At 40.6% G+C, this 11475-nt stretch overlaps 3 protein-coding genes and 1 non-coding gene across 4 annotated transcripts; 3 read left to right on the top strand and 1 right to left on the bottom strand.

Annotated features, from left to right (window-relative positions):
* Positions 531 to 2485, top strand: LOC8064764. Its single transcript, XM_021465932.1, has 5 exons — positions 531 to 1056; positions 1181 to 1257; positions 1374 to 1410; positions 1532 to 1658; positions 1815 to 2485. The coding sequence occupies exons 1-5, from the start codon at positions 741 to 743 to the stop codon at positions 2356 to 2358; spliced, it is 1101 nt and encodes a 366-aa protein (XP_021321607.1). The 5' UTR covers positions 531 to 740; the 3' UTR covers positions 2359 to 2485.
* Positions 4676 to 6836, top strand: LOC8055486 (probable phytol kinase 2, chloroplastic). The gene is made up of 6 exons (XM_002442604.2): positions 4676 to 4950; positions 5239 to 5306; positions 5417 to 5551; positions 5903 to 6018; positions 6149 to 6263; positions 6394 to 6836. Exons 1-6 carry the CDS (start codon positions 4834 to 4836, stop codon positions 6665 to 6667), a joined length of 825 nt encoding a protein of 274 aa, XP_002442649.1. The 5' UTR covers positions 4676 to 4833; the 3' UTR covers positions 6668 to 6836.
* On the bottom strand, positions 7117 to 7190 carry TRNAI-AAU. Its single transcript has one exon. It is a non-coding gene; the product is annotated as a tRNA-Ile (tRNA).
* Positions 8055 to 10772, top strand: LOC110429537 (mRNA turnover protein 4 homolog). The gene is made up of 8 exons (XM_021445599.1): positions 8055 to 8235; positions 8682 to 8850; positions 9146 to 9236; positions 9333 to 9391; positions 9478 to 9538; positions 9807 to 9897; positions 9982 to 10058; positions 10301 to 10772. The coding sequence occupies exons 1-8, from the start codon at positions 8208 to 8210 to the stop codon at positions 10418 to 10420; spliced, it is 696 nt and encodes a 231-aa protein (XP_021301274.1). The 5' UTR covers positions 8055 to 8207; the 3' UTR covers positions 10421 to 10772.

Below are 11475 nucleotides of genomic sequence, written 5' to 3'. Positions count from 1 at the left end.
CTGTCTTGTCTCACGTTGGACTCGATCTAACACTGCTATATGCTATATATTTCATTCGTTCTCCATTCTCTCTTTCACACCGGCCGTACCTTCTAGTCAGTTAGTCAGTCGTCTACACTGCTTCTGCGTGCCGTACCAGATGGATGGAGACACAAATAAAGCTGATTGCTGATACAAACAAACAAAAATATTAGTCACTACTATTCCTCAAAAAAAAAAAAATATTAGTCACTGCTACCTATATGACCAATCTTGAACAGAATCCAAAGACTTTAGGGTTCTAACTGCATGCTTATTAGTCCACATTCCACACAGTACTAAGGTTGTCAGTTAGGATTTGTTATAATTTCACCTTTTCTCAACCTTTTGCCTTAATTGATGAGGCTCTTCTTTTCTCACAAAGCCATATAGGGTTGTGCATATATATGAGATCATTTGTCATCTCAGACAACGCCTATATGCAGACACACACATGATATATATATCTAGTTATTAGATAGATAGAATGATCCATGTTCCATGATGACCTCACCTTTGTTTTGGTCTTCTCTTGCTAGATCGTCGGTGACGACCGCGCTATGATGCAATAGCTAGCAGCAAAGAGATATATGCATGAGAGAGAGAGAGAGAGAGAGAGAGAGAGTTGAACCTGCTCAGCTCATCTCCCTCCCATCAACATCTACTAGACTACTGCTGCTGCTTTGTTGTTGTTAATAGAGTTAGTCGCCGGCCGGTCACGCATGGAGAAAGATAGTAGCAAAGGCTTCGACGATGAGAGCTCTGCAGACCACCAGGTGCTGCCGTCCGTCGGCGATGGGGAGGGTGATGATGCTGGTGGCGCCGACGACGTGCCTCGCGCCGGTCATGACGGGAGCTCAAGCAATAGCAGCACGGTGGAGCTGGATGAAGCCGGCGGGGACAGCGGCAGGAAGGCCGCCGGCGCCTCGCCGTCCTCGGTGCGGCCCTACGTCCGCTCCAAGAACCCCCGCCTCCGCTGGACGCCGGAGCTCCACCTCTGCTTCCTCCGCGCCGTCGACAGGCTCGGCGGCCAAGACCGTAATAATAAGCAACCACCTCCTGATTGGAGTATATATATATATTAGCTAGTTTCAGTAAATATATACCTCTCCTAACTCATTTCAGTTCATTTCATGCATGGTTTGTGATTATTTATATATAGGTGCAACTCCCAAGCTCGTTCTTCAATTGATGAACGTTAAAGGCCTTAGCATAGGCCATGTCAAGAGCCATCTCCAAGTAATACATATATATATATCTTCACCCTTCTTATCCCTAATTTGGTTAAACTTAATTTAATTTCTTGCTGTGGTTAATTTCATCATGTCCCATATTTTCTTTGTGATGATTTCCAGATGTACAGGAGCAAGAAGATCGACGACTCCGGCCAAGGTAAGACTAATTCTTGAAGAAACATCACATTGTTTAAGTTCGTAGTACAGACTTGGTTACCGTACGTGTATATATAACTACTCCCTTTGACATGGTAAATTCATATACTACTCTTTTACAGTGGTAGGTAATACTGGTTCATGGAGAGATCTTCATCATCAGTTGCATGACGGGGGACAAGCGTACAACTTCGGCCATCTCTCCTTGCATCACGGCCAGACTGGTGCTAGTACCATATTGTCAGCAAGGTATGTAGTTGGATGGATCCATGGCTGATCATGCATGGAACACTTGCAAATACAATCCCATTAAATTTCTACGCCTTTTTCTTGTCGTCTCAACAATAAGCAGGCAGCACATGGTTCTCAAACTAATAATGTCATTAATTGGTTTATGTGGACTAGGTTTGGTGCATGGCCCCATTGGAACAATTTCCATGATCCATCATATTTGCTTCACAGTCGCCATCTTCTTGGATCAAAACCCTACTACTCATCAACATCTGAAGCGGACGCATTCCTTAGAACTCGCGCTCAGTATACTGCTAGAGCTACTAGCAGCACTCCAGCGTGTACTCTTCAAAGGTGTTTAACATATCAAAATGATCAATTCATCATGAATCATCATCAACGACGTCTGCTGCACAATGAGGATAATATCCACCATGACCCTCTTGATCTTGAACTTGCATTGGATATCGGCCCAAGCCGGGACAAGAGAATAAAGAGATCACTAGGATGTAGCTGGGGAAGACATCAAGAAGAGGAGAATGTCGAGAATCAAGAAGTTGAGAGTGCTACTGATGATACTCAGCTATCTCTTTCTTTGCTCCCGTCTCCTTCTTCTGTGAGGACCAGTAGTGGTGGTCATCATAAAGTCCTAGGTCTCAATATGGAAAAGGGGACAACGCATCCAACAAGGACAAGTACTCTTGATCTCACCATATGATCTAGCTAGCGCAATGTGGTGATATCTTGCGGTACTTATCCATTTATGTAGAGGAAGATACATGAGTATGAAATATCTTCATAGGTAGAGCTATTCATTCTATATACATGCATATATGATCTTTTGAGTTTGGATATGTTTCTAAGTGGCTATGTCTAAATTTTTTTGTTGATGTTGTCTTTTAAGTTTTAACCAAGCTAACCAAATTACCATTTATGTCGAATGTAGTTAAGTAGTGTGCATGTTTGATAAGTACATATAGCATTCCTACCTATTTAAAAACGGTGGTGCTATCAAGATTTCTTATACACTTAAGAATTATTTGGATATGATCATCATTTGAAATAGTGGACATATATAGAAGAGATGATATTTCATTTTTTTATGATTAGAAGGAAATATAACAAAAGGATATTTTAGCTTCCCCAACTTTATTAAGAATGATAATCACTTGTTGTAATTAACAATGTACTTGAGATCTATTGTATGACTCGTTCTACAAGGTGTTCTTGGTCATGCATATGTCTAGGTGAAGTTATCTAATTCATCGTTAATTAGTTGACTTTGTGGGGTGTGTGTGTGTGTGTGTGTGTGTGTGTGTGTCTCGTTCAATTCATTTTATCCTTTCTTGTTTTTGCCCCTTCCCCTCCTTTCTCTCTAATGTGCAACTTCCTAAGAGAAAGCTTTGCAAAATAAAGGGTTACTAGACATAGCTTGTAGTTATCCCCTTTGATTTCAACAAGTTAGAGTTACTAAATTTTGTCTTTTCATGTCTCTAGTTTTCCACACTATCTCTGCTCTTGTTTGCTAGGTGTACTAGGACTTGAAGTATCCACTAATGTTTGCTAGGTGTATACCAGAAGAAGTCTCTAGAGGTATTTTGACCACCATTTTATTCTATCACAACATAATATAGAGCATGAATTTAGAAAAAATGTGAATTTTTCAAGCTAAATTAAATTTATGATGAATTTTCTAAGATTAAATAGGACATTAGGATTTTTAATTACACATATATATTTTCCTTGAATATTTTTTATAAAAATATTTATATTATAGTTTTGATAAAGCGACCTCTTTCAACTATCAATGCAGTCTAATTTGGTTGACATCCATGGTGTGACATTAGTTAAAACTGCTCTCCAAACCGAGCAAATTCAGATTGTTTCAAAAGTTGGAGGAGGTTACAAAACCGATTGTTTTAATTAGAGAGGCAAATCAGACTTTGACAAATGTTAGGGAATGTCAAATAAGCTTTTTCCTAACATCTACTCAAATGTGATTGGGCCTTTGTCACAAAAGAAAAAGCCCATAAAAGAAAGAGAACAAGCTTAGATCCCCCCTAAATTAAAATCACGTATATCTTGTAATCCATAGATTGAAATTATTAATCTTATTTGAAGCCCGTACGTGCACTATCCATATCGGTCCATGTTGTAAATAAAATATTTTCTTTTTAAATAAAGAGATAAAAATATATTACCAACAATGTATGTCCATTCTAGGCTCCTAGCCCAAAACTTGAAAGAAAAGGAAGTGAAGCTCAATAATATAATATACCCGCTATGACACGTTTTTGTACATAACCACTTGAGTAGAACTTGCACACACATGGATTTTAACCCAGAAATCATGTGGAAATTTCCATATAAATCAGTTTATTTTCATATGAAGACACACTAAGGCCTTGTTTGGATACACATCTTTCTATCTCAACCCACATATGTTGAAGTGGATTAGAGTAAAATTAAATTAAGTTCTATTCCAATCTACTCCAATACATGTGGATTGAAGTAGGTACACATGCATCTGAACAAGACCTAAATATGAAAGAAATCTTGTATTCCAAAGGAGACCTAGTAGTACTTAAATTCTTGTACACTTACTCTTAGCGGTGCTTTGAAAGATGAACTTCAACCCTACGTTTTACTAAGGTTTTAAGTTTTGGTTATTTTGTAGAGGCTTTTCAAGTGTCAATTTCTGATGTTCATGGACTTAAATAACTTTTTCTTGAGTCCACATTGGCTCCATGCTGCAGGAACTTCAGATGCATGTTTTTTTCCTAGTCAAATAAAAGAGGAGACAACTAGAGAAATATGAAATCCTAAAAGAACATAAATTTGGCTGCCTTTTTTTTCTGCAACAAGGACAAGGGATAAATATACGTTAGCTGTGTTTTTAGTTTTATAAATAGTTTATATTTAGTATTTCATACATACATCAAATATTCGATATGATAGGTGCTAAAAAAAATCAACACCAACCAAACAGGCCTAATAATACAGTTTGGTCAACATAGTTCATGTGATTGTTTCAAAAAGAAATAATTTTCATGTGCAGCATCCCTCCCTGAGTCTCTCCCAAAGCCTTGTGCACTGGCGTCACAGCTAGCCGGTGACAGATCCATATACCCATCCAGTCAAGCAGCAGGACCAGCGACAGTTAGCTGGCCACCTCCGTTCGGGACTCGGGACCATGTGGACGGACAGCCCGCTGCTCCGGGACGCCGGCGCCGCCGTGCTCACCGGAGTGGCCGCGGCTGTCGTGCTCCGCATCTGGGAAGAGGTCGCCAACCGCGCGCTGCTGGACCAGGTCACTCCGTCCGTCCTTTGCTTTCTTCCTCCCTTGCTGCTTCCTTGTGCTAACAATAGATTCAAGTAGTGATTGAAGTTGTGGATTCAGTTCGTTCCAATCCAAGCTGCCCTGAACCGCTGAACCCCACCTTCAAAAGTCAACCACCAAACTCTAGTAGTACTGCAGCTTCACTAGTCATATTATGAAAAATTATTAGTTACCACTTATGAAGCTTATTGACTTTTCTTTCCCTTCCAAGATGAATTTACTGATTGGTGCCTGTATGTCTTTTTCTATGCATTCTAGAAACTCTGCAGGAAACTGGTGCACATAACTGTAGGATTAGTGTATTTCCTGATGTGGCCTTTGTTCAGGTAAAGTAAAAGTTAGGCCACCAACAAAGTCAACGTTCCTCTTCTTCTTCTAGTCCTAGTCTATCTACCTTACTGCAAATAATCCCTTTCCTTGCTCATTTCGTTTTCAGTCCAGATGACGTGTTTGCTCCATTTCTTGCTCCCCTTATCATCGTCATCAACATCATAAAGGTGACAGTGATTGGACTTGGTTTGGTGAAAGATGAAGGTGTGATTAACTCGATGACCAGGCATGGAGACCACAGGTATATTTTGTAGTGATCATATATTTGTTGCTGCCATGCTTCTTGAACGCATTGCAGTGGAGGCTGTGGTTTTGTTATTATGCATATACTATGTTGCGCTTGTAGTTGTGCCCATCAGGATCGTGTAGCTGCCATATGTCGCCAATTGGATTGTGTAATTGCAGACACTTGACCTTTGTAGCTGGCTTTTGGTAAGCCTAGGTTTACTCATGGTTTTTTCTCCTCTAAACAAAAAATATGCCAAGGCAGAGCTCTGAAAAAAATACATTTTTTTGCTGAACCAAGTAGCATTTTTTCCCACTAACTCTGATGAAGAACTAACTATTCCAAGCTTTTGCCTCTGGACTTCAGAGAACTACTCAAGGGCCCGTTGTATTATGCTTGTGCTATAACTCTGACAACAATAGTTTTCTGGAGGACATCACCCATCTCAATCGCCGTGATCTGCAATTTGTGTGCTGGAGATGGTATTAACTCTGCTTCTTTCTACTACTACAATTACAGTCTATATCTGTCAGTAGCAGAATGCTCTGTTAGCCACAACTCCCTCTTTGTTTCTTCAGGTGAAATCTGAATCCAGAACACTGTTTCTTTCAGGTGTTGCTGACATATTTGGGAGACGATTTGGGCATGTGAAGCTCCCTCACAACCCTGAAAAATCATATGCCGGAAGCATCGCGATGTTCTTGGCAGGTTTCGTCGCATCAGTGATGTAAGTAAACAGTCTATCACTCTACCTGGTATACCTTTTCCAATCCTACACTTTTGCTGAAACCTGAAGACTCTGCATACATAACCTGAACCTGAAACTGCTATGATATTTATGTACTATATGAAACCAGGTTCATGTGCTACTTCAGCATTTTTGGGTTTGTTGAGAAGAGCTGGACCATGGTTGCTGCCTTTGGTGTCATATCCCTAGTTGCAGCAGTTGTGGAGTCGCTCCCGATCAGTACACGCCTTGACGATAATCTGACGGTTCCTGTCGCATCGGTGCTACTTGGCGCCCTGGTTTTCTATTCCATTGGAGCCACAAACCTGTGCTGCATGAGCAGCGAGGACAGGAGAAGTATTTCAGCAACCGTTGGAATGGTGTTTGCAGGCAGCAGCAGCTGAAACAAGTAGCCACAGTCTAGGAGCAGAGTTGAGCAGAAAGTGCAAAGAGAGAGGAGTGCTTCTTCAATCCTGATGTGTGTAACCATTTTCCTGTCTAAAGCAGACATTCTTGTAACTTGAGAATTATTAAGAAAGATAAAGAAAGAGGAAAAGTGGGAATAAGTTTATATTCATGAAAACAGAGCAGGAGCTCATAAGTAAAGCAAGTGAAAACTGCAGTTGAGTTGGCAGTGCGTTTGTGATCCGTTCAGAAACTTGAATACTTGGTGGTTTGCTGTGAGAATTTGTATGAGGGCTCGTAAGGAAGAAAGGTTTGTGATTGGCCAAGTTGCCTTTTGTGGAAAAAGGGATTGAAATCGAGCAAGCCAAGTTGCCTTTTGTGGAAAAAGGAATTGAAATTCAGTCAAAAAAAAATCTTTCTGGAAAAATAAAGGAAAAAGAATAAATTTTGGCCCATGCAGGTCTCGAACCTGCGACCTTCGCGTTATTAGCACGACGCTCTAACCAACTGAGCTAATAGGCCAATTTGTTTTATATAGAATCGACACTTTATTTATCCTATTGAGGTAGTATTAGTGTCGTGCCCAACAAAGTGGCTAAATCACTTTCAGATAGGATCTAATTTAGGATCTTCATCCTCCATCTATAACCACAAGTGAGGAGGCTTTGCGAAAGGTAGTCCAGTAACAGTCTCACGGTAAGAAAAAAACACAAGTGAGATTTTTCAACTAGCCATTCCATAATTTTGTTCTGACATGTTACTAATTTTAGCCAGCCTATCGATCTGACCCATAATTTTGAAAATATTAGTTATAGGAGAAAACACAAGTATTGTCACACCTACACGCACGCACACAAGCATATATATACAATTTTGTGTGTTGTGTGATAAGCTTCTCTATTGTAATATCTACCATATGTGATAAGATTGTCTACTGTAAATATATATTTATATAATTGGTGGTTGAAATTCAGGTTAATATGAAGTATGTGGTAACTTGATATAGTATTACTCAACAGATAAGAACATGGATGGCCTAATAGTTGCTCATATAGATGAATTATGAGGTTTTGAGGACCCCCCCCCCCCCCCCCACCCACCCAAAGTAAATAGATGAAAGTAAGATATCAATACAAATCAATTATTCCAGTGATGCCATTGATGACGTCAAGAAAAAATCGGAGCAATACATAATTTAGTGTCTTTTATTTATTTCCTTGATGCCATTATCGACTTATCGAGTAGAAACACGACATTTCAAACCTGGTTGAGAACAAGAAATTACAATTACAATACTACCGTAGAAAGATTGCAAAGGCCCAGGGGGAAAAAAGAAGAAGGAAGGATGGATATCTCTGGCCCGATCTGGAAGCCCAAGCCCAGTTCAGGCACAGAGGAGGGAGCCGCCGCTCTTGAGGCACCATCTCGTTCTCGCTCTCACGGTCTCACCACACCGGACAAGAGCGCAAGCCTCCATCCAGGTCCTAAAACCCTAGAGGAGAGGAGTCGCCGCCTCCGCAGCTCAGGAGTGGACGCGCGATGCCGAAGTCCAAGCGCAACCGCGCAGGTGAGCTCCCATCCTTTCAGCTCCTCCTCCTCCTCCCCCTTCCGTCCTTTGAGCTCTCTCCTCAACACCACTGCGCTGTGTTCCATGGAGGGGATGCACCGTGTTATGCTACTTGACCTGGAGCGGGCGCTATTTCGTGTAAAATTGTAGCGGTTCCTTGTACGTCCCTCGCTTGTGGGCTCGCCGGTTTGCTGTTGCCTGTACAAATTTGTGCTTTCTGAAAAAGAGTTGTCTTTTTCTTGTGGATTCGTATTCGCACCAAATTTTGTTTGGTAATTTTCCCCTTTTCCATGTATTTTTTTTTTCTTTTTACTTCTCTCTCTATCTATAGTGATCAAGAGCAGAGCAAATACTTACAAGCTTTCAAACAACAATACTTCTTAGCTTGCACAATGACCTTGCTGTAAGTTATGCTAATGTGCACTGACTCTGCTCGCTGGATGCAGTGACCTTATCAAAGACCAAGAAGAAGCCGGGTTTAGAGCGCAAGGGCAAAGTAGTCGCCGAGATCAAAGATGCTATCGACAAATACAGCAGCGCCTATGTTTTCACCTATGATAACATGAGGAATCAGAAGCTCAAGGACCTGAGGGAGCAGCTCAAATCTTCTAGCAGGTACGGCGCCCACATGTCTGTCTCAAATTGCATTGTCTTTCTGTCTCTCCGAGTGCTGCAGTGGACTGGCTCTGCTTTTGCCATCCATTTTATCCTTCCAAGCAATATTCAACCTAACCTAACATGGATCAACAAACTTTGTTATATATGTTGCATAGTGCACCCCTGCAACACGTTGCTCCGAATACAGTGGCTGAATACAGTGGCTCAATGCTTGCTGAACCCTCTAAAAGGCTAATAAGGCTTAGCTCCTACATGTTTGAATGTTTGACAGCTGCTGCATTTTCTGTTCCAGGATATTTCTCGCTGGAAAGAAGGTTATGCAGATAGCGTTGGGGCGTTCCCCTGCTGATGAAGCTAAAACAGGTCTCCACAAACTTTCCAAGGTGAGCTGTTCCTTTTCAGAATTTAGTAGGCACTGTATTCCAATTTCCTCAGACCATTATATGAGGTTTTGATGAAAGTAACTTCCCTGTGTTTAGTTCCTTCAAGGCGACTCTGGTCTGTTCTTTACCAATCTTCCAAGGGATGATGTCGAGAGGTACTATCTGTATGCCATCACCACTACTTACATTTCTTGTTCTGGATTTGTATAAAGATTGATATGGTCATATATCATACTGGCAGGATGTTTCGAGAATTTGAGGAGCATGATTTTGCAAGGACAGGAAGTACTGCGGCAGAGACGGTATGCTAGTTTTGCTTTTCATTTATATCCCTGGTTTCTTCAAATAGACTAGGAAGACTATGTTCAGCTGATCAATGTCAAGTTTAGGTGTATTACCAAAATATATACTGATAGTATCACTCACACCAGGGTAACAGTACTTTGACAATGAAACTTATTTGTAATCGCTCCTTAGCCTGCTTCAGGTGTTATTATTCTTGATGTTAATGCCATTTTTAGTTTCTTGTATATTGTGTTTCACCAAATTTATACATTTACAATGCCTCAGGTGGAGCTTAAGGAAGGTCCTCTGGAACAGTTCACACATGAGATGGAGCCATTTCTACGGAAGCAAGGACTTCCAGTTCGCTTGAACAAAGGTTTGCAGTCTCCCCTGCATTACACAAATGCTTGAAATCTGCCACTAAAAATGTCATTAAAAAGTTTACCATTGTTGGTTGCAGGTGTTGTAGAGTTGGTTGCAGACCATGTAGTTTGTGAGGAAGGAAAGCCTCTTTCACCAGAAGCAGCACAGACTCTGGTATGAATTACTATGTGATGGTTATCATATGTTTGATTTAGAATAAATGTCATAATTCGCTATGTAACTTTGATCATCTGAAGGAAGCATATTTTAATTTGCCCAGAATTACATTCCCACCCCATTAATTATGTCTGTTGCAATTTGCAAAACATATCGATTTACAATTCACTATTTACATATCGATTTTATGCTTTTCTATTTCATTGCATTGAGCCCCCTTTGATTTATATTTCTTGCAGCGGTTGCTTGGAATACAGATGGCAACATTCCGTCTATACCTTGTGTGCCGCTGGTCATGTGATGACTTCGAAGTTTACAAAGAAGGCTTGATGCACCTAGGAGCTGATGATTCCTCTTAAGCTTGCGTTTCCTGTATACAAGGGCACACTTTTCTGTCTTGACTTGGACAGTGTTTGGTAGTCTGTGTGTGGCCATGTACCAGTGAGGGTTGGAAATTAGGAAGATGCTATCTGCAGAAATTTTGCTAGTGTATTTCCTCATTCTGTCCCATCTTTACTCAACCGTTGAAAGGTGTAAGCTGATTCGTATATCATATTTCAACAAGATGACAGTTACGAGGTCGATCGATTGGTAACCTACTCTTGTAAGGAATTGATTCTCTCCATGCGATTATTTCTGAGATCCAGTGGGTATTTGTATGTGCTGTGGAGGATTGAACCTAAAGCAATTATCTGGTTTCAGTTTTCTGAATTCGGTTTACTTGTCGAAACTGAATGTAGCTCAATGGTAAATGCTGAATCTGTGCCTGGTGGCTCCTCTGAAACTGAATGTAGCTAAATGGCAAATGCTGAATTTGTGCTTGGTGGCCAGGGAGCCTATAATTGAAATTTTTGCAGTCTAATTACTAATTGTAATTGCCCACCCAATGAGAACCTAGTACTATTACTGGTACGTTTTATCATCATTAGATAGACACAGGACAAGAGATTTGCTCATTGGCCCTGGAACTCAAAGATACATATAGACGATTTTCAAATTACATGAATGAATCTTTTTAATACTTAGTTATCAGGAGGAAACACATGCAGAGGCCAACTGGTCTGGCAACTAAACACAGAGCGTGAGCCCTGCTTGTCTAGTAAGGTGATCGATTACTAGTGTCGAAGTCAGATACAACCAAATTGTATCCCCACCATGGGCAAATTTTATCCTCATGATGAGCTGAAAGATTTGGAACGTTGCCAACAGAAGTTCGTCCAAAGAAACTGTCATCATCACAAAACTTGTCATGCAAGTTTTTCTTGGGACAGAGGTATAGTAAAACTAAGATGGGAGTTTTTAGGAGACATGCACCAATACGTTAAAAACTAACATTACCTTTCACCACTCGATCATTTTTTTTTTGAGAAAAACTGTGGAGCATTGCTCCCCAGGTTGCATATATATAAAGTAA

Source organism: Sorghum bicolor, chromosome 8 (assembly GCF_000003195.3).
Source record: "Sorghum bicolor cultivar BTx623 chromosome 8, Sorghum_bicolor_NCBIv3, whole genome shotgun sequence".
NCBI lineage: Eukaryota > Viridiplantae > Streptophyta > Magnoliopsida > Poales > Poaceae > Sorghum > Sorghum bicolor.
The sequence above is the reverse complement of the archived record's forward strand: the minus strand, read 5'-3'. Positions and strand labels throughout refer to the sequence as shown.

Coding starts and splice junctions, on each gene's coding strand:
- LOC8064764 (XM_021465932.1), top strand. CDS start 741: ATGGAGAAAGATAGTAGCAAAGGCTTCGACGATGAGAGCTCTGCAGAC. Junction 1,411..1,531: donor GATCGACGACTCCGGCCAAG/GTAAGACTAATT, acceptor ACTCTTTTACAG/TGGTAGGTAATACTGGTTCA. Junction 1,659..1,814: donor AGTACCATATTGTCAGCAAG/GTATGTAGTTGG, acceptor TATGTGGACTAG/GTTTGGTGCATGGCCCCATT.
- LOC8055486 (XM_002442604.2), top strand. CDS start 4,834: ATGTGGACGGACAGCCCGCTGCTCCGGGACGCCGGCGCCGCCGTGCTC. Junction 5,307..5,416: donor CTGATGTGGCCTTTGTTCAG/GTAAAGTAAAAG, acceptor TTTCGTTTTCAG/TCCAGATGACGTGTTTGCTC. Junction 6,264..6,393: donor GGTTTCGTCGCATCAGTGAT/GTAAGTAAACAG, acceptor ATATGAAACCAG/GTTCATGTGCTACTTCAGCA.
- LOC110429537 (XM_021445599.1), top strand. CDS start 8,208: ATGCCGAAGTCCAAGCGCAACCGCGCAG. Junction 8,236..8,681: donor GTCCAAGCGCAACCGCGCAG/GTGAGCTCCCAT, acceptor CGCTGGATGCAG/TGACCTTATCAAAGACCAAG. Junction 9,898..9,981: donor TCCAGTTCGCTTGAACAAAG/GTTTGCAGTCTC, acceptor TGTTGGTTGCAG/GTGTTGTAGAGTTGGTTGCA.